Source organism: Cynocephalus volans, chromosome 1 (genome assembly GCF_027409185.1).
Source record: "Cynocephalus volans isolate mCynVol1 chromosome 1, mCynVol1.pri, whole genome shotgun sequence".
Classification (NCBI taxonomy): domain Eukaryota; kingdom Metazoa; phylum Chordata; class Mammalia; order Dermoptera; family Cynocephalidae; genus Cynocephalus; species Cynocephalus volans.
The window spans coordinates 94,798,283-94,818,177 of NC_084460.1; the positions used below are offsets into that span (position 1 = coordinate 94,798,283).

General features: G+C 36.5%; 1 protein-coding gene across 2 annotated transcripts; it reads left to right on the forward strand.

Annotated features, from left to right (window-relative positions):
- Nucleotides 1–434: 434 nt before the first annotated feature.
- On the forward strand, nt 435–14,307 carry MYNN (myoneurin). Of its 2 annotated transcripts, XM_063098654.1 has the most exons (8): nt 435–788; nt 1,741–2,037; nt 6,393–7,183; nt 7,977–8,136; nt 9,987–10,165; nt 11,042–11,125; nt 12,192–12,278; nt 13,947–14,307. In XM_063098654.1, the coding sequence occupies exons 2-8, from the start codon at nt 1,772–1,774 to the stop codon at nt 14,207–14,209; spliced, it is 1,830 nt and encodes a 609-aa protein (XP_062954724.1). In that variant the 5' UTR covers nt 435–788; nt 1,741–1,771; the 3' UTR covers nt 14,210–14,307. The 2 variants fall into 2 exon arrangements, with proteins under 2 accessions (XP_062954724.1, XP_062954734.1); XM_063098664.1 differs by lacking the exon at nt 11,042–11,125.
- The last annotated feature ends 5,588 nt before the right edge of the window (nt 14,308–19,895 follow it).

Here is a 19,895-nt window from a genome sequence, read left to right on the forward strand (position 1 = left end):
TGTACAAAACTGAATTCGATGTAAATAATTGTATTAGAATTTTTCTAATTCAGACGCAGGAAAACCTTTTCCGGTGCAAAACCCGCCTTCCTGTAATGTTGCGCATGCCCAGTGTACCCAACTGCTTTGCTTCGTGTTCGTGCGCCTCAGATTTCTATTATCTCCAGGTTAGGGTATCCTGGAAACTGAGCTACAGTCGGCTGGTGCAAACAGAACCCAGAGTGTCCCCAGAGCTTTCGGGTACGTAAACGGGAAAAGGGTAATCAGTCTCAACTCAAAAATCCCCCACGGCCGAGAGCCCGAGCCCACAAAGCAGCAGTTTCTACCGGAGGGACCCCAAGGAGAGGGTGATGGGAGAAGACGCGAACTACAAGCCCCAGCGTTCAGCGCGCAAGCCGGCTCCAGGAAGGAGGCCCGCCGCGCAGCGCCACCCGGCCTCGGCCCAGAACCCGGGCCTGGGGCCAATGCTGTCGGCCTTCCAGAACGCTCAGAATGAGGAGGACAGGCGTAGCGCTGTGAGTGAGCCCCAAGGTCTCGTATCCATGGCGCCCGCAATTGCGGGGACCCTGGCGTGCTGAGGAGTGGGCTCTCTGCGGGCCAGCCCCTCGGGCCCTGGCCGATGTCAGACCTCCAAGGTCCGGGAGTCTCCTGTGTTGCCAAGGCCGACAGAGCCGGACGTGACGCCGCTGTGGAGGGAGAAGGGAGAGGCGGGGCGGGGCGCGGTGACGTCCTTCCAAGATGGCGGAGAGAGAGTGAAGAATCTGTGTTTCCCCCTTGGGTTGCTATCGGTGAGTTCCGATTTCGCCCCCAGCCCGCCATCCCCGCTCTCTCCAGACCCACGGCCATCGGAAGGCAGGCTTCTTGGAGTTCGAGTGCGGGGCGAGCGAAGGCGGAAAGCTTGGACGAGGCAGCCCCGGTGGTGGCCTTGACCACAACCCCTGCCGTGGGAATTCGCGGGAGTGGGAACTAGGCGGAGGGCAGGGCGGCAGAAGCCGAGGAGGGACCGGCTCTGGTTGTCACCGTCCAGTGCCGTCTTGCGTGAAGAGAGGGAGGGAGGGAAGGGGGTGTGGCCTCGGGGCGAGTGACCGAACCCTTGACAACCCTTGGCCCGCCACATTCTCCGCCCCCTGAGAACCCGCCTCGAGTTTTTGGAGAAACTGCACAGCTGAAGCTAACAGGTGTCAGTGATTTGAGAGCAACTTTTAAAAACTCATACCCTGTTCTTCCCCCAAATGACCCAAAGGATCATTTCTTAGTAGTTTGTTAATTTTTTGCTTAACATACATATGCCTACTGAATTTGCACCTCTGAGGGTTCAACTGATGTAAAAGGGTGACATTTTGTGGCGCTTTTTTCAACTGATGGAAGTGTTTTTGTTCATCGTCATTTACTGATGTGTTTGTCTGCCGAGATGAAACAAAGATAGAAAGGCACTTTCTCTTCAACGTTATTTATTTATTTATTTACTTACTTATTTTTATTTTAGCTTCTCAATATATATTGTAGTCCATTTTCATGACCCTTTACCCGTTCCTTTTCCCCCCTCCCTCTCTCCCCTCCCCTCTTCAGGGTTTTTAACTATATATGTTTGATAAGGATTTTCAGGGGAGATGAAATGAAAGCTAACTTTATTCTTGTTCATGTTATGTCCTCTGTCCCTACTCCCCTCCACCAATTGCTTGGGTGAACATTTGAAGAAAGCTTATGGTCACTGATATACTATTTCTTTTTGTCTTTTAGATCAAGGGTAAAATTCCATTCTGAAATCAAAATGCAGTATTCGCACCACTGTGAGCACCTTTTAGAGAGACTGAACAAACAACGAGAAGCAGGTTTTCTTTGTGACTGCACCATAGTGATTGGGGAATTCCAGTTTAAAGCTCACAGGAACGTGCTCGCCTCCTTTAGTGAGTATTTTGGTGCGATCTACAGAAGCACATCTGAGAACAATGTCTTTCTTGATCAGAGTCAGGTGAAGGCTGATGGATTTCAGAAACTGTTGGAGTTTATATACACAGGAACTTTAAATCTCGACAGGTAAAGTACACATTTTCTTTTCAGTTATAAAAGCTAGTCAATAGTCTTTAGAGTTAAAGTAGATTTGTATTTTGTTCAGTATCTGAACTCAGAGTCTTCAAATACTTATGCATACAGTGTATTAATAAAGAAGTTGGTATTACCTATTTGGGATGAACAGATAACACTTCATAAGCACAAAAAGGATGGATGTTAAACAGTAAGATTTATAACGCATTTATCTACTGAAACCAAGCCTGTGATTCCAGTTATGTAAACTTGAAATTTATTCTATTTATTTCTGTTCTTTATATTCCTCTGATCTTCTCTCTTTTATTCTCTATAACCCTACTATTTAAGGTGTTTGGAGTGGAATGTAAATGGGGAAAGAAGGAAGGACGTCTGTATGTAATAGTGCTCCTATTGCCAACCATAAATAGCAGTGTGCAGCACCTCTTCCTGATCTTGATTCTGGGGGGAAAAACTTTGTTGCAGCATAAATGGCAATGACTCCTGTTCTCTCTCTTAACCTGCCATTACTAATGCTTAAGCAGGTCAGAGGTGCTAGAATACTTCTCTAAGATCCTTACTACTGTCACTGCATCAACAAGAAGTAGGTTCTGAGGAATCTGGTAATGCAGGTACTGTGTTTCTCCCCTACATAGTTAACTATATAATTAGATTAATAGCAATACATTTAGTAGTTGTGGGGGAGAAGGCAGAGGGGGTAAAAGCAAAGAGAAACCAATCAAATTACCCCCGTCTTTCCTCCATCTCTTATGAAAGTGTGAACATGAGTAGACCGTTCATAATCTTCTAATAAGGGCCAGCCCGTGGCTCACTCGGGAGAGTGCGGTGCTGATAACACCAAGGCCGTGGGTTCGGATCCCATATAGGGATGGCCGGTTAGCTCATTGGGTGAGCGTGGTGCTGACAACACCAAATCAAGGCTTAAGATCCCCTTACCGGTCATCTTTAAAAATAATAATAATAATAATAATCTTCTAATAAGAGATTATGGGCTTTTGAATTAGATCTTGTCTGTCAGTCACTATGTCTCCTTGAGCAAGATGCAACCTTTCTGGGCCACAGTTTCTTCATCTGTAAAAATGAGATGGTAATAACTACCTTGATCTTACCATGAAAATTAAATAAGGATTTATTTGAAGGCTCAATGAACATTAGTTTCATTTCTTTATTTTCTCTACCCTTTCTTCCCCCCTTTAATTCCTCATTTCTTGGAGAAAAACTAGAAAAAACAAAGAAAAGGAAACAACTGAAATTCTGCCACCTATTGATAACCCCTATGAACATCTTGATATATATTCATTCATTCTTTTCCAAGTGATCTCTATAGATAGATGCATGTACACATTAAGCAAAATCCTTCTTTCTCTTTTATATTGAAGCTTATCATGGAAATATACTTATTTAAAAGGCTAGAATCAGAATGCTCCTTAATTCTTTTGAAAAGGAAACATTCGTGCTGTTTGGGAATTATTTTTAAATATTGTTATGATGAAATCTTTAAATGAGTCAGTTCTGTGTACGTTGATTAATGGAACAGCAGTGTCAGATTAATCTCGTGATAAATTATTTAAATTTGCTAAATAGTTGATTATGCTGGTGCCTCTGATCTAAGAATTTAGAATACTTAATAGAAAATAACTACAAAAACCAGTGAATTTTAGTTGACATTCAATTTAATGATTTCCCTTTCTCAGTTTACTATGCCAGAAAAAAGTTGATTTGAACACATGACAGAACACCTTTTCTTGAGCCTTCATGCAAAGAAACAGTGTTAAGAAGAACCAGTTGTTTTGTTCAGTCTTTTTTGGTGCATATCTTTCCTGGGGAGCTAATTGTTTGAGCCCAGCCAGAAATGTAGGAGAAGACTTATACCAAAACAGAAAGTCTGTACAACGTAGTGATTAAGAAAACAGGCAGAATAATAGAGAATTAAGTGGACTCGGAGGCCAGATCACCTTGGTCAAATCTTGGTGCTAACACTCTGTGATTTTGGACAAGTTACTTAATTTTTTTGGATCTCTGATTTTTCATTTTATGTAAGATGAGGATTATAGTGAATTTCATAGGCATGTCATGAGGATTAAATGAACTAATCCTGTAAAGCATTTAGCCATGTACCTGGCATTATGTAATTAAATGACCTTCAATGACTGTTGAAAAGATGAAAGCAAGTTTGGAAGCAGTGTAACATACTACTTAAACAAAAGCAGAAAATTAATTATTGAGGTAAACAAATGCTGATTAGTTCTCTTAACTCTCTGTGAAATAGTTTGTATGAATTACTGGTTCAGTATTGAACAACTAGTGTGTGATTTAATGCTAGCTTGTGTTGGTCTTAAAGTCTACTTAACCTTGTTACCTGTTTTAGTGGTTCATTTTATGGAACACTGAGCACAATTATAATTTGAGACCAAAAGATCTGTTTTAGTTAAGTATAAAAAACAGTAGAGTACATTTGATTTTCTTTCTAGTAATGTCTCATTTATTGTATTTTTTAATAATAGATTATGTAACAAAATCAATAAAAATGCTTAAGAAGAAATGTAATGTCTTTGGAGAGTGATGATGCTGTATACACAGAAAAAACATTTTGTATAAAAGGTGAATAAGATTGTTTTTATGTTTGGGACATTTATGCTATTTCTTTGCAAATAGAGAAATAACTTGATTACAAAGGTCATTCATTATATATTTTAAAAATTATAGCCACAGGCCATAAGGAAATATCTTAACATTTTCTTCTCTAGGGGAAAGACTTAAGCGTACTATATACCAAAAGGTTAATTGTAATATGTTTAGGAACTTGGGATGGATTTTCCCAGAGATTAAAATATTCTGTAAGCTGGTGGTTAGGTTTCCGAATTAGCCTATAACTCTACTTAATCTATAATGAGCTGAAAAATTATTATAAGAAAAGTCAATTTTTAAAAAGCCATTATAATGCTAAATTAAATAAGAGGGAACATACAGGGGCACTTGAGGCAAAGTATGTTTAGATGATGAGAACATGGGTAGAGATTTGTAGATATTGTAGGATACTTTTAGGGATCTTAGAGATTCATGACAGTAGTTATTTTTAATTTCATTTCAAATTTTAGTCCTTTTTTAAAAAAATACTGGCACTATATTTACATTATCAGCTATGATTAAAACCCTTTTCTGGCTTATACTTATAATGAAGAAGGAAAAGGGAAAAGAGATCATCTCAGAACTAAACAATATTTGGGGAAAATGGCAAGTAGAAAGGTTACTTGAGGGTATAGTATGTATGTGTATATCCATTCTCAAATAATTAAAAGGATCATATTTTTAGTGTTAATACCAGCTCAACTCTTATTTTGCAGCTAAGAAAATTGAAGCCCCCCCCCCCAAAATAATCAGTCAAAGAAACTGAAGCCCCCAAGGATGCTGACTTACCCTAATTTATTCAGCTAGAAATCCTAGAGCCAGTGCTAGAGTAATCAAACAACCTTTCACTACACTGTAAACTTCTGAAAGGCAGGGAAGTTTTATTTCTTATTATCCCTTAGAACCACACTTTGTAGATGCTCTGTAAATATTGACTGGAATGTTGAACAAGGTGAGTTAAGTCTTTCTATATAACTCTGATATGACAAACTCCAGCTAACTCTCGGGTTGACTGTCACCAAAAAAAAAAAAAAAATCCAAGAAGGTTACTAGAGAGAGCTTAACACGTTCTAAAACCTTGTTCCTTCAAGTGTGATCCATGGACCAGCAGCATCGGCATCACCAGGAAGTATATTAGAAATAATCACCAGAAAGTATATTAGAAATACAGAATCTCAATGCCCCATTACAGACCTACTGAATATGAATCTATATTTAACAGGATCCCTGGGTCATTCACATGCACAGTAAAGTTTGAGAAGCACAGTTAAAGTCCCTCACAGGGGAGTGGGGGAAGGTAATAGGAAACAATTTTTATTAGACTTTTCCTATTGCTTATCCAGAAAAGATAGTTGCTATCTGAAGAGGCCTGAGGGTGAACAGAAGGAGGCAATGAGTTACCAACATCTATTTTTAGTTTTGTTTTTTTTTTTTAAACAGCCAGAAAATTTAACATTTCACTTTTCTGTGGTGGTTCGTCATCAGCTATGAATAGCCATTATTTTTCATCTTTTCAAATTCTGTAAAATTGGAGATTTTTGCCTAAACATTACTTTGAATGAAATAATTTTGTAAAGTTTGTTGTTCTCTTAGTTATACCTTTTTCAGCATTCTGCTTCATTAGGTCTTTAAAAGACATTGAAGAGTATGTGCAGCTCTGTTTCAAAAACAATTTTTCTTTGATCAGAATATTGTCATTTAGCCTTGTTTCCTTGCAGTTGGAATGTTAAAGAAATTCATCAGGCTGCTGACTATCTCAAAGTGGAAGAGGTGGTCACTAAATGTAAAATAAAGATGGAAGATTTTGCTTTTATTGCTAATCCCTCTTCTACAGAGATATCTAGTATTACTGGAAACATTGAATTGAATCAACAGACTTGTCTTCTTACTCTACGCGATTATAATAATCGGGAGAAATCAGAAATATCTACAGATTTAGCTCAGGCAAATCCTAAACAAGGGCCTTTAGCAAAGAAATCATCTCAAACTAAAAAGAAGAAGGCTTTCAACTCTCAGAAAACAGGACAGAATAAAACAGTGCAATATCCCAGTGACATTTTAGAGAATGCATCAGTTGAATTATTCCTAGATGCAAATAAGTTATCCACACCCGTAGTAGAACAAGTTCCACAAAGAAATGATAATTCAGAACTCGAGTTGACGTCAGTTGTGGAAAATACTTTTCCAACACAAGATATTGTGCAAACTGTTGCAGTGAAACGGAAACGTGGAAAATCACAGACAAATTGTGCTCTCAAAGAACACTCTATGTCTAATATAGCCAGTGTCAAGAATCCTTATGAGCTGGACACCTCTAGGGAAGAACTGGATCAGAGGTATTCCAAGGCCAAGCCAATGTGTAACACGTGTGGGAAAGTGTTTTCAGAAGCCAGCAGCTTGAGAAGGCACATGAGAATACATAAAGGAGTCAAACCTTATGTCTGCCACTTGTGTGGAAAGGCATTTACCCAGTGTAACCAGCTGAAAACGCATGTAAGAACTCACACAGGTAAGACTGGTTTGTGGAAAGATTATAATTACTTATATACTATGACTAAAATAATTATTTTTTATAGAGAGCATATTAACACATAGTGTTGACTACTTGTGGCCAAAATTTGGTATATTCTTCTATTTATAAAAGTATTTAGCAATGTTAGACTGTTGAAAATTTATTTGTAAATTGTAACCAAGTATTTAATGGCTATTTGTTTTATTGTAGCTGTTATCTTAAGTCCTAATGCATCAGCTCCATATGCCATTTTCCCTCAAAATAAACATAAACTTGGTTCTACCTTGCTAAATATTTAACAGAAGCAAAGTTATTAAAACTGATCAAGAGAAAAAGGTAATTACAACTTAGGCCAATTTTCAGAAATTGCCAGCACTTCTTATTACATGCTTCCTAGACTTTGTTGACTTCTGAACATGTGTGTTAAAATGACACATATATTCTTAACTCAATTTCTACATTTACCTTTATTTTACATGTCCTTTTTCTGATGGTAAAGTGAGAGCACTGATTCGTACACTTAGATTTGTACTTTTTAGGATATAATACGTATTTCTCTCATTGATCACCTTTCACTATTAAAAATTGAGAAACACTAATTTCTTTTAGTTCTACCAGTGTTTTCAATACTCTGGAAAGAGATCCTATTTGCTTTTACTTCTAGCAATTAACATTTTCTGAATACTAGAACTAGTACTGTTATTGAACTGTTTTGAGAGCTTATATTATGTATGCAGCTAAAACAGAATATTTCCTTCTAAATATAAATTTTATTTACTTGTTCCTTTAGGTGAGAAGCCATACAAATGTGAACTGTGTGATAAAGGATTTGCTCAAAAATGCCAGCTAGTCTTCCATAGTCGCATGCACCATGGTGAGGAAAAACCTTATAAATGTGATGTATGCAATTTACAATTTGCAACTTCTAGCAATCTCAAGATTCATGCAAGGTAAAAGCACAAGAAACAAAAAAATGAGTTGTTTGAGCTTTTAGTTTATCAATTACCATAGTCTTATGAATAGACTAATGTATTAGAGTTCAGAACAGTAGCATTCTAATTGTGTTTCCACCATACAGTATTCTTATCACATTCAAGGAACAACAGGAAGCCATGGTGTTTGGAAGGGAATAAACAAGGGGGAAAACAACTAGGAAATAAGATCAGAATGGTGATAGGGTGTTCTGATGGTATGAAGTTTTGTAGGCCACTGAAAGCTTTTTCTCTTGAAATTGGGAAGTAAGTGATGATGTGATCTTGCTTACATTTTAAGAGGATCACTGTGGCTGCTACCTTAGGAAAAGACTGTAGGATTACAAGAATGGAAACAGGGTGAACAGGTAGGAATCTATAGATAAAACCCAAGTGAGAGTGATGATGGTTCGGGCCAGGGTAGTAGCAGCAAAGGAGCTAAGTGGTAGTTGGATTCTGGATATATTTTAAAGGTAGAACTAACAGATTTTGCTGACAGATTGAATGTGGGATCTGAAAGAAAGATAGTTAAAGATGATTCCAAGGTTTTGGTCCTGAGCACCTGAAAAGATTAAGTTGCCATTAACTGAGATGGCCAAGGTTTGTGGGTAGAGCAGTTTAAGTGGGAATGCAGGAATTTAGGAATACATGTTAGATTTGAGATGACTATTATACATCTGAATAGAGATGTGCAGTAGAGTATTGGTTATCTAAGTCTGGAGTTCAGGGGACTGATTTGGGCTGAAGATATAAATTTGGCAGTCATCAATACATTTAAAGCTGTAAGACCAGATGAGGTCACCAAGAGAGTGAGTGTGAATGGAAAAGAGATCAAAAGACTGAGTCCTGAGGCATTCTAACTTTAAGAGTTCTGGAAGATGGGCAAGAACCAGAGAGGAGACTAGGAAGGAGCAGCCTGTAGAGGAGGAAAACTGGGAAAGAGGGCTGCCCTGGAATCCAAATGAAGGAAATTATTCCAGAAGGAAGTGATCAGCTGTGTAAAATTCTGTGAAAAGGAGACAAAGACTGAAAATTGATTTGGATTTAGCAGAGTGGGAGGTCAGCAACATTCTTGACAAAAGTATCATTAGCAGAAGCTAGCAGAGAAGAGGTTGGTAGAGAAGAAGTGGAAGTAGAACAATTCAAGACTCAAGATTTTGGTAAAGAGGAGCAGAGAAATGAAAGAGCAAGTGGAGTCAGTTTTTTTCAAGATGAGAGACATATATCATATTTGTATGCCGTGATCCAGTGTAGTACAAAAAATGGATGATGTAGAATGGAGGGAATTGCAGGAGTGATATCATTGAGTAGGATCGCAAGTATACAGATGTTGGATTCAGATGAACTGTCACCCTCATATTATAGTTAACCATAGGGAAAGCAAACTGCAGATGACTGTAGAGAGTTTTGGTGGTGGAAATTTTCTCTGATTACTTAAATTTTTCTCAGTATAATAGGAAAGTAAGGATCTCAGCTGGGAATGAGGATAGGTGAGGAGGTGCTGGTGGTTTGAGGAAAAAGTTTTGACGAGTGAGAGGGTGAATGGGCTAGTGAAAATAATTGCCTGCATTGTTAGGGGCCTGCTGACAACCATGGAAGGATGAGGGCAAAACTTTTTGAACTGATCTCAGAACTAATGTTTTGATAACTAAAATGTTTTTTGGCAGTGTTTATATTCCAGTAACTGTTGATTTTAAATATATAGTCTTGGCCTATCAAGATTAAGTAAAATGCTGCATGAAAAATTACATGAAAAATCCTGGCTGTATTGACTGACCTCCAAATTGTTTTACTTACCAGAATATAACTTCATATTTATTTACTAACAGGAAGCATAGTGGAGAGAAGCCATATGTCTGTGATAGGTGTGGACAGAGATTTGCCCAAGCCAGCACACTGACCTATCATGTCCGCAGGCATACTGGAGAAAAGCCTTATGTGTGTGACACCTGTGGGAAGGCATTTGCTGTCTCTAGTTCTCTTATCACTCATTCTCGAAAACATACAGGTGAGAGTTTGACATGGAGAGACTGCTTAAAATAAGGAAAGTTGTAAATGAAAGAAAAAGTGGGGATTGGGCCTTTACAGAAAGTAGATTATAGACTTTGCAGTTAGAGATCTGTGTGCGTACTTCTCGAAGCTATGTTTTTGATACATATTAGATATAAAGCTGACTTATTTTCTAGGATAATAGAAGGTGGGTGAAATTTTTTATTATGTAACTTACACACATTAAAATCAGTGAGATAATTTTGATAAAATGTAAACTTGAATTGAGACATGTGTTAAGACTTTAGAAAACCTTTTAAGGTTCATTTCCTTTGGGTCAAATTGTGAAGTGAAGTTAAGGGGTGGAGGGGTTGGTTTGGGTAGAACATTGACTTTATAACTTAGGCCCTTTCCTACACAGACATTCTGAGGTTTGCAAATTAAACAGATAATTCAAATGCAAAGTATCAGTTTTGAAGCAAACTGGATTGGTCAAAGATTGTCATTTTTTTGTAGGGTACATTTTTTAATAGACTCTTCCCTGTATGCTCTTATTCTTGTTAAATAATATAGTAGATAGCAAGAATTGAAATATGGATTGATGAAGTTACAGTTCTTAATCACATAAAAATCTAACTCCTTGCCCAACTCATCTCTACTAAAAGGGATATTTGCAGGAATAAAGTTTTAATATATGAAAAGTATTAGGTTACATGAACATTATAAAATAATTACTAATATTTATTTAAGTTGGATCACTGAAAATACCTCTAAAATATAATATAGAGAGATCTTAATTTAAATATTTTAGAATAGCTTACTTTAGATTATTTGTAATTGATAAATATTATATTGGTATAGTACACCACTTCGCTATCTTTTATTTTCCATCTAGGTGAAAAACCATACATATGTGGTATTTGTGGGAAAAGTTTTATTTCCTCAGGAGAGCTCAACAAACACTTTCGGTCCCATACAGGTCTGTGTTTAGGGAGAACGTATTATTTTTTGTTCTCTCTTAATTTCTTTTCATGTAAACCTTGACTTTTAAACCATTATGGACTATATGGTATCTAGTCATATTCTACCTATAGTAATACTTTAATGTATAAATATCAACTTTTTATTTGCTTATTTTATTTTTTGGTTTTTTTAAAATTTATTTGGAGTGTGAATTAAATTTTGTCAAGAATTGTGTATATTTTCCAAGAAATATGCCAGATAATCAATAGTTTTTAAGTGATTTGGATTAAATTGCTCAAGTACACCAAGAAATGAAAAGGAACAGATAATACCAAGATAACATCAAATTTTCTATTAAACAGTGTTTAGTTTGCAAGTTTTAGAAATAAATTTTAATATTGACATGTTTATTGTAAAAAGTAGTGTGTAAGTAGTAAGAAGAAAATGTTGAATGTAAAAAATTTTAAAAGGAAAATGCCTTTTTGAAAGAGTACTGTTCTTTTTCTTTTTAAAAGTTCATCCTCTTAATTCCTCCCTAGAATAGTGTGAGTACCTGGTAGAGATTTAATAAATTTATTGGCAATGTCTATAATTTTCATGCTTCTTAGTTTACAGTATAAAGCATTGAATAGTTCTTATTTCAAAAGGATTATAATATTGTAGCATATTGTCAGTATTTTTTAAGGATTTTCTAACTTGTAAGATACCCGAGAAAAGAAACCATAATTGCGTGTTTTTTCCCCCTAACTCTCTCTCTCAGCCAGGGTCTGGCATATAACTGACACTCACTAAATGTCTGATAGAGAGAAAAGAGAAAGTTACTTTTTTAGTTTGCAAACAAATTTCTGTTAATGAAAATGTTCAATTTTCCCAGAAATAGGGATACTTCATATAAAGTGAAGGAGTACCTATGTGTGTAGAGTTTATTTCACTGTGTTGTAACCAAGTGATTAATGATAATTTGAAAACAAGTATAAACAGTATAGTAATTTTTGCCTTGTGTTCATAAACATTGATAACTTTTGTCTTAGCTAAGAGCTTTTAAAATATTGAGTTTTTAAACTCTTTAACTTGTTTTTCAGGAGAAAGACCATTTATCTGTGAATTATGTGGAAATTCTTATACAGATATTAAAAATTTAAAGAAGCACAAAACGAAAGTTCATTCTGGTAAATCCTTGTGTGTTTTTTTAAATTTGGTGCTCTCATATTGACATTATTACTTAAATGTTGAGATTTTAACTGTTTAAATTAGATGTCTGTTTCAAAAAACTACATATATACATATGAGGAAAGTACCTTTACAATTTGCATAAAAGTTCACTCTGATTTCTTTTCATTTTGAGCTTCTAATAAAAAATACTTGAAATATTTCCTCCTTTAAAAACCTGGCTTAGGAACAATTTCAGTAATGAAGGAATATGTAAGCAAGCTATGTATTACTTTTGCCCATTCTACACTGTGGGTAACCCAGGTTTTACTATAGTTATTATGAAGAAAAGGGTTATCATGAACACTAGAGCCCAGAAATGTATAAGAGGAAAATGGGAAAAAAGTAGTCCCAAACTGTTACATATGAAAATGGAAAGCCAGACTACAAAATTCTGAGTCTGCTGCTTAAAATGAACCCGTGAAAAAGTTAAACTATTCTGTCATGATTAGAAACAACACTAGTCTTCTTCAGTGTGTAAAGATGATGGTAAGTCTCTTATAGGGTGATAGTAAGTCTCTTATAGTAAATACAAATATCATTAGGATTAAGTTAGAAATATCTGAAAACTGTAATGAGTCATTCATTCAACAACCATTTATTAAATACCTATAAAGTACATATAACTGTGGAGGGAATATGAAGTTGAACAAGGCATAGTCCTGGTCATCAAGGAGCTTAGAACCTGTTATAGGAGACCAGGAATCTAAATAAATATAATTACAAGAGAAAATGTAAGACATTATTGACACAGAAGTGTTAAAGAAGATGTTAAGTTTTTCTGAGGTATTAGAAAAGGCTTAATTTTAGGGAACTTGAGGGATAGAGAAGAGTTCAAAGGGTGGAAATGGGGAAGGGAAGGTTCATTCAAGGCAGAGAACATTGTGAAGAGTTACCAGGACAGGAAAGCACAGGCTGTGTTCTTGGCTGGTTGAACTGAAGAGTAGTCTGGGAAGAATAGAGAATGATAATTTTACAAAAGCAATATACAATTTTGTCTGTTTAGTGATGATAGTGAAACTGAAATCATGGCAACACTTTGGAGTCACAGGAGCTAGTGGAAAATTTGAAGGCAAAGTGCATCATTAGTCAGTGGGATAATTACTCTCTTGAGTAGAACAGAATTTCTCACCTCTGAAAATCTATGAAAGTGCCATACTTCTGAAATTGAACTGGCAGAGTACTATGAACTACTATCTCATATAACTACTAAGTACTTTGAAAGAGTTAGAGAAGTGTAACTTGACATTTACTCTCAAGGAATTTATAGACCAGTTGAGAATTCAGGGCATACCTGAGGAGACTATTAAATAGCAATAGAAGAGATATATGCCACAAGGCAGAATATGAAAATTGACAGGTGTATGATTAAGTAGATAAGAAATAGCTCACCTTGGTCTAGAAGGATTAAGTCCATTTTTATAATGGAGTTGAGACTTGAACGTAGCAGAGGCTCAGATTGAATTTGTGTAGATGATGCAGAGGGGCATATCAGCAAAAGACACAGCTTGAGTTAAAGGTGTGGAGGTTGGGATGCAAGTTCTTAGTACAGTAAGTAAATTAGTCTACCTCAGGGGTTTCATTTTTTTTTTTAAATCTGGTATAATTTTTTTTCTCTTCTCTTTCAGGTACAGATAAAACTTTAGATTCCAATGTAGAAGATCATACTTTGAGTGAGCAAGATTCCATACAAAAAAGTCCTTTATCAGAAACTATGGATGTGAAGCCTTCTGATATGACTTTACCACTAGCTCTTCCACTTGGGACTGAGGACCATCACATGCTTCTGCCTGTCACAGATAATCAGTCTCCCACGTCAGATACATTGTTGAGGTCAACTGTGAATGGGTATTCAGAACCACAGTTGATTTTTTTACAACAATTATACTGACTTTTTGAGGAAGACGGAATTGTTAAGACATCTCTGGTAGTAAACATAAACATCTCTGGTAAAGTGCATATATTCATATTAAATTCCCATTCATTTGAGTTGTGACCATTATTTTTCATTCATTGAAGTAAAAGCACCTAATGCTACATCATAACTACAATGCTTGTTTTGATTTTTGGCTTTTATGTCTGGACTATACACACAGCTTTTTAAGGAAAGAATTATACAGTAGCACTATTTTGGGTGGATAAGTTTTATATTTTTTTAAAGCTGCCTTAATTCCATTTTTTCTTTTCTTTTCTTTTTTTTTTTTTTGCATTTTAGAATTGCCCTTCATTTCCTGGAGTAAAATCTGTCAGTCTATGTGATTCAGTGGGATTTTTTAAATTTTCCTCCCTTCAAAATTTAAGCAAAATCCATGATAGTATCAGCCCTTAAGCATTCCTGTTGTAAGCCCCATAGACCAATACATGAACTACGGAGAAAAAATAAAATTTCATATTTCTGCCTATGAAAATTTAGGTACTGAATAAGAAATGTGCTATTTCTATTAATATACTCCATTAGAGGTAACTTTTCTAATGAAACAATACTGTTTCTCTTAAAAGCTAGTAAACTGTATATAAATTTTTGTTCATTTAGAACACAGTATTCTGGAGAAAACCAATGATCAGTACTTTTGGTTTGAGTTATTTGAGACTATTTTCAACATAAATTTTAAATAGATATTTGGTGTTCTTGTCAAAAAACAGTTTCAAAATTTGATTCAGTTTATGTTTTACTAGGTTTCTAGTTACTGGAGATGAGGAAAATATACAGAGTTTTGAAAAATTTTGATAAGCCTCTCTTATGCCTGTTATGCACTTTTTAAAATAAAGATTAAATTCTAAAAAGAATTTTCTTGATATAAACTTAATGCTTACTATAAATCACTTGGCTTCTAAATTTGATACATTACATTGCATAAAGAGTTAAGAAATCAACTTCAATTATAAATAAACATTTTGGGTTTATCAGAAAGCCAGTTTATTAAACATTTTATATTTGAGTTTTCTTTAGGCTTTGTGCTTGTAAATTTTATAAATTAAACCACAACTTTTCTCAGTGATTGTAGTTGCACAATAGTCCTTTTCCTTCCAAAAGAATGTAGCAAATTCAATATTATACTGATATTTGCTACAGCTTTTCCCCATCCCACTTTACCCACGTATTTATTTCACTGCCTGGACTTTGGACATTAAATTATCAGTTCCACAAAGTCAGTTCCTATAAGTGCTGATCAAACACCATTGTGATATTATTTCTTATTTCTGCCATGCATTAGTTTTGGCTTGTTTTCTGGTTTTAAACTACACCTGTAATAAAGTCAATATGTTTTTTATTGGTATTTCTTTAATTGTAGTTTTCTCTATTTGGGGTCCAAATCAGGAAACAATTAGAGGATATAATAAAACCACTTGATTCTAGTGGACTATAGAGATCTTCACCATTTCAAAGCATACACAGCATTTTCATAATAAATTGCCACCAGTGGGATTTATTTTTATTGAGTTTGAAATACCACCTTTGTGTAATACAAACTTAATATTTGATTATTAATTTAAGAAATCTATGTGTGTTAAGTTAATATACTGGGTTTAAATCTATAAAGTTATAAAATGTTCAGCTAATCTATTCTGGCTTAAATTTGATAGAAATTTATTAGAATGTGAAGAAATTAAAGAAAATTAAGAGATTTGGCCTGTAAGAAGTCTGCTGAAATGGAGAGGATATGTTTAATTTATATCTTTATCAATTCAGGTATCTAATGAACAAAATTTCTTTTTAAAAACTGCTACAGTGATATAATCATATGAGGGCAATAATTGTCAGATTTCCTCTGATATAATTGGCATTTTGCCTTTTGTATAGATTAGCCTTCAAATTTATTATTTTTAGTATTATTTGATAGGACTGGAGTGGCTAAGATTGATTGTGCTTTTCTTCATCACATTATCTACTTCTTAGCTAAAATAATTTTATTTTAAATTGACATGGCTTGAGTCATCATCATCTACTCTTCCAGAATGACATGTAAAGAAAGCTTGAAGACTATTTCTTGTCATTCTTCTCATAATGCTATGCTATTACCTATCATAATATGTATATATTTTAGTTGTATCTAGTATCATTCTAACACTTATAATTATCATTTTACTTAAGTCCTTTAAATATATTTATTACAATACAGTGTTTTGGGAAAGGTCTATTAAGTATTACAGGGTTTTTTGAAGTCTCTCTTTAGAATGCTAAAACTTACTGAGAAGTTATTTTCTAAATGAATTTAATTTGTATTTGTACTAGATTAATATTCTGACTGTATTTTTAGATTAATTAGACTTTTTGAAAGAAAGCCATAGCTCATATATAAATGATTTTTGGCTGTTTTTAAATGGTACTTGTTTTATGTTTAATTTCATGGATGATTTTGATAGAGATATTTTTGAAAACTTTTTTCAAAGTTAAAGGTTGTATCTGTACTGCTGCACAACAGTTTATAAGTTCTTTCCTGTTTTTCAGTGCTACAGAAATTGTGTAAATAAGAGTAGTTGAAATAGACAATAAATGTACATATGCTAGTTTTTAAAAATATCCTAGACTAATAGTTCTAACATTTGATGCATCAGAAACATGTTTAAGAAATAACAATATGCAGGCCTACCCCTCCTTAGACCTACTAAATCAGACAATTTCCAGGTGGAAAAGCCTCACAGGTGACTTTAATGTATACCAAACATTGAGAACTATTTTTTTAAAAAAATTTTATTGAATCATAATTGATCACACATATTTTGAGGGTTCATCATTGAGATATGTTGATCAAATCAATATTACTAGATATATAGTTACAAATCATACTTATTCTTTATGCCTCTTGTGCATTCTCTCCCCATCCCCCTCTACTTCCCCCCTCCCCCTCTACTTCCCCCTTCCCACCACTGATAACCCTAGATTTCTTCTTTCCTTCTGAAAGAGTAATGGTTACTCTGTTGATTTGTTGCCTAGATGATCTGTCCAGTGCTGAGAGGTGTGTTCAGGTCCCCCAATATTATCATAGAGTAGATGCTGCTTTCACTCTGGAATAGGCTTTGTGGAGAGAGACATCCTCCTCTTTGTCGTGGCTGATGACTCTCATGTCAAAACACTCCAGTGGCTGGCAGACCATGTGTGTGGTGGTTGTGGCGTCTAGCCACTTTCATGGCAGTGGTGTTTATTGTGGCGGCTGTGGTGGGCCACTCACATGGAGGTGATGTTTTTGGCATGCTCCTTGGTGCTAGTGGTGTGTCTGGTTGTGTGTGGCGGGGGAGTCCAGTCCCCGACTCCATGCCCGAGGTCCCTGGGCGGCCCTGAGGCACTGGTGGTATGCCTGGGCCGGAACTAATTTTTTGTCCTTTGCTTACTTCTAAAATGGGGGAACGTCCTGTGCAGACCAGTGCTTGAGCTGTGTGGTTGAGCTAAATTGCTGCTTTGCTGCTGCTTCCTTAGGGAAGGCTTTTTGTGCAGCTCAGGGTTTAATGGTTGACTTTATAGGTACTTCTGGCTCTCCAGAGACCCCATGCACCTGGGTTGTGTGGAAACTCTGAGCTGGGCCTGAGTCTTTTCATCAAACTGCACCCCATGCAATTTTATATTTCTTACCAATCTCCTCTGAGTGGTCCTACACTGATTGGGGGGAGGATTGGCTATCTTTGCTGTGCCCCAGTGTTCCCCCAGTGGGCCCGTCTCCCCCACCCCCACTGCTGCAAACACTTCCCGTGGTACAGGCCATGCATCAGTCCCTTGTGATGACTCACTGGCCTCTGAGTGGCTCCTTTTTTTCAGTTATGCCTCCTCGCTCCTATGTGGGTCCACGAGAACCCTACTAGTGGTCTTGCTGGCCTGGGGGCCACCAAGGCCCTCTTCTCCCCTGCTACCTCCAAGCAACTCCATCCTAAGGGCACAGCTGTGGCTTTTGCCGGCTCCTGCTCCATGCACTCAGCAGCTCCAGCCTTACAGTGGCCAAGGCACGAAATGGTCGGAACAGTTTTCTTTCTCTCATCGTGGCTTCTCCCACCTTCATGTACTGCCTAGGTCTCTCCTCCTCTTGCTCTGAGCTCTAGTGACCCCAGCTTGGCTGTTGTTGCTTTTTTATAGTTGTAAATAGTACATTTGTGGGAGAATGATGCCGGGGACTGTCTATTCTGCCATCTTGACCAGAAGCTCTAGAACTATCATTCTAAACATTTCTTGGTGTTCTCCCTTTTGGAAGCAGTTAAAAATGAAGCTCTTGAATCTAACTTTCCATCTTTTACCTACAGATTTTAAGTCTCTAGAACTTGGCTAGAAATACCATCAAGTAAAAAGAAATTGTATTTTAATGCAATTTCTTTAAATTCTATGTTCTCATTTATGAACAATATTGAGCTTTAGTTATTGGAACATTAGTTTCTTGACACAGTGATATAGTCTGCTCTTCTGTCCTCTGCCAGCCCTTCCCCCATTCATCCAAAAGAGGTTTGCTGTACTTGTTTAAGGAACTAGATAATTGTCATGTAAACATACTAACCTAGAAATAAGGTATTTAATTTCAAGAAGAATATACTAGAATAAACACCATGGATGTGGGCATCCACATATTTGGATAAAAATATCTGGCCAATATTGCAATTGCTGGAAAAATATTGAAATCAGAATATATAAAGCTACAAATATAAGATAAACTTTACCCTTAAATTTGTAGTCAAATGGGAAAGCCAAGTCTGACTAGCAGTAAGACAAGCCAGAATATTGAATGTTATACTGCAGGAAGGCAAGAAAGGAAATGCTGAGCAGTCAATAGGAGTTGAATGGACAGAGAAAGGGCTGTTGCTCACCCCAATAAGTAAACGAGGAGATGACTGATGGGAGAAATTTGCATATAGCTGATCCAGGAGTGAGCCAGGCAGAATGGAGAGAAAGTATTAAATGGGGAGGAGATAGGAGTCAGAGACTTGTCCAGCACTACACCTACATTGTCTGCCTTGAAACAGTCCTCTACTCATAATCTGTGCTGAAAGAGTTGAGATTAGATAGCCAGGTTTTTAACCCATGATCACACACAATTCAACCACAACTGACTGCTGAAAGGCAGGGATTAGATAGCTACATTTGTAACACGATTCCATACTTATGACCACAGCTGACTGGATACCTTACCAGGGAGAAACAGTTCTTAGGCCAACCTGAGCTGGTCAGATTCTCTCAAGAGTTTGAGCTATGAAATTTAGAAAATATCAAGTAATGATATACTTGTAAATGAAAAGATCATTTAGAACTGGACCTGAAATCAATGAAACAAGCTAAAGTCTAATGGGAATTACAAATAAACAGTGACAGCTGACCTGTAGAGCAGAGCCAAGAGACTGTCCTAGAGAGATGGGAGGAGTGGCCTTAGTTTCTGGCTTTGCAATCCCGCTCTTCAGGCAGCAAAGCTGTGCTTCATTTCCTGTCTCTGGATGCAAGCTGATTTTGGCTGTTGTATCCTTACATTAAATCACCTTTTTCTTAAATAGGCTTGAGTCAGTTTCTGTTCCTTGCAGTCAGCCTCTAGTTGGACACCTAGGTTTTGATCCTTGGTGATAGAGAAGGTGGTGATGTCATTTACTGTGAAAGGAAAGAAGTCAAGGAG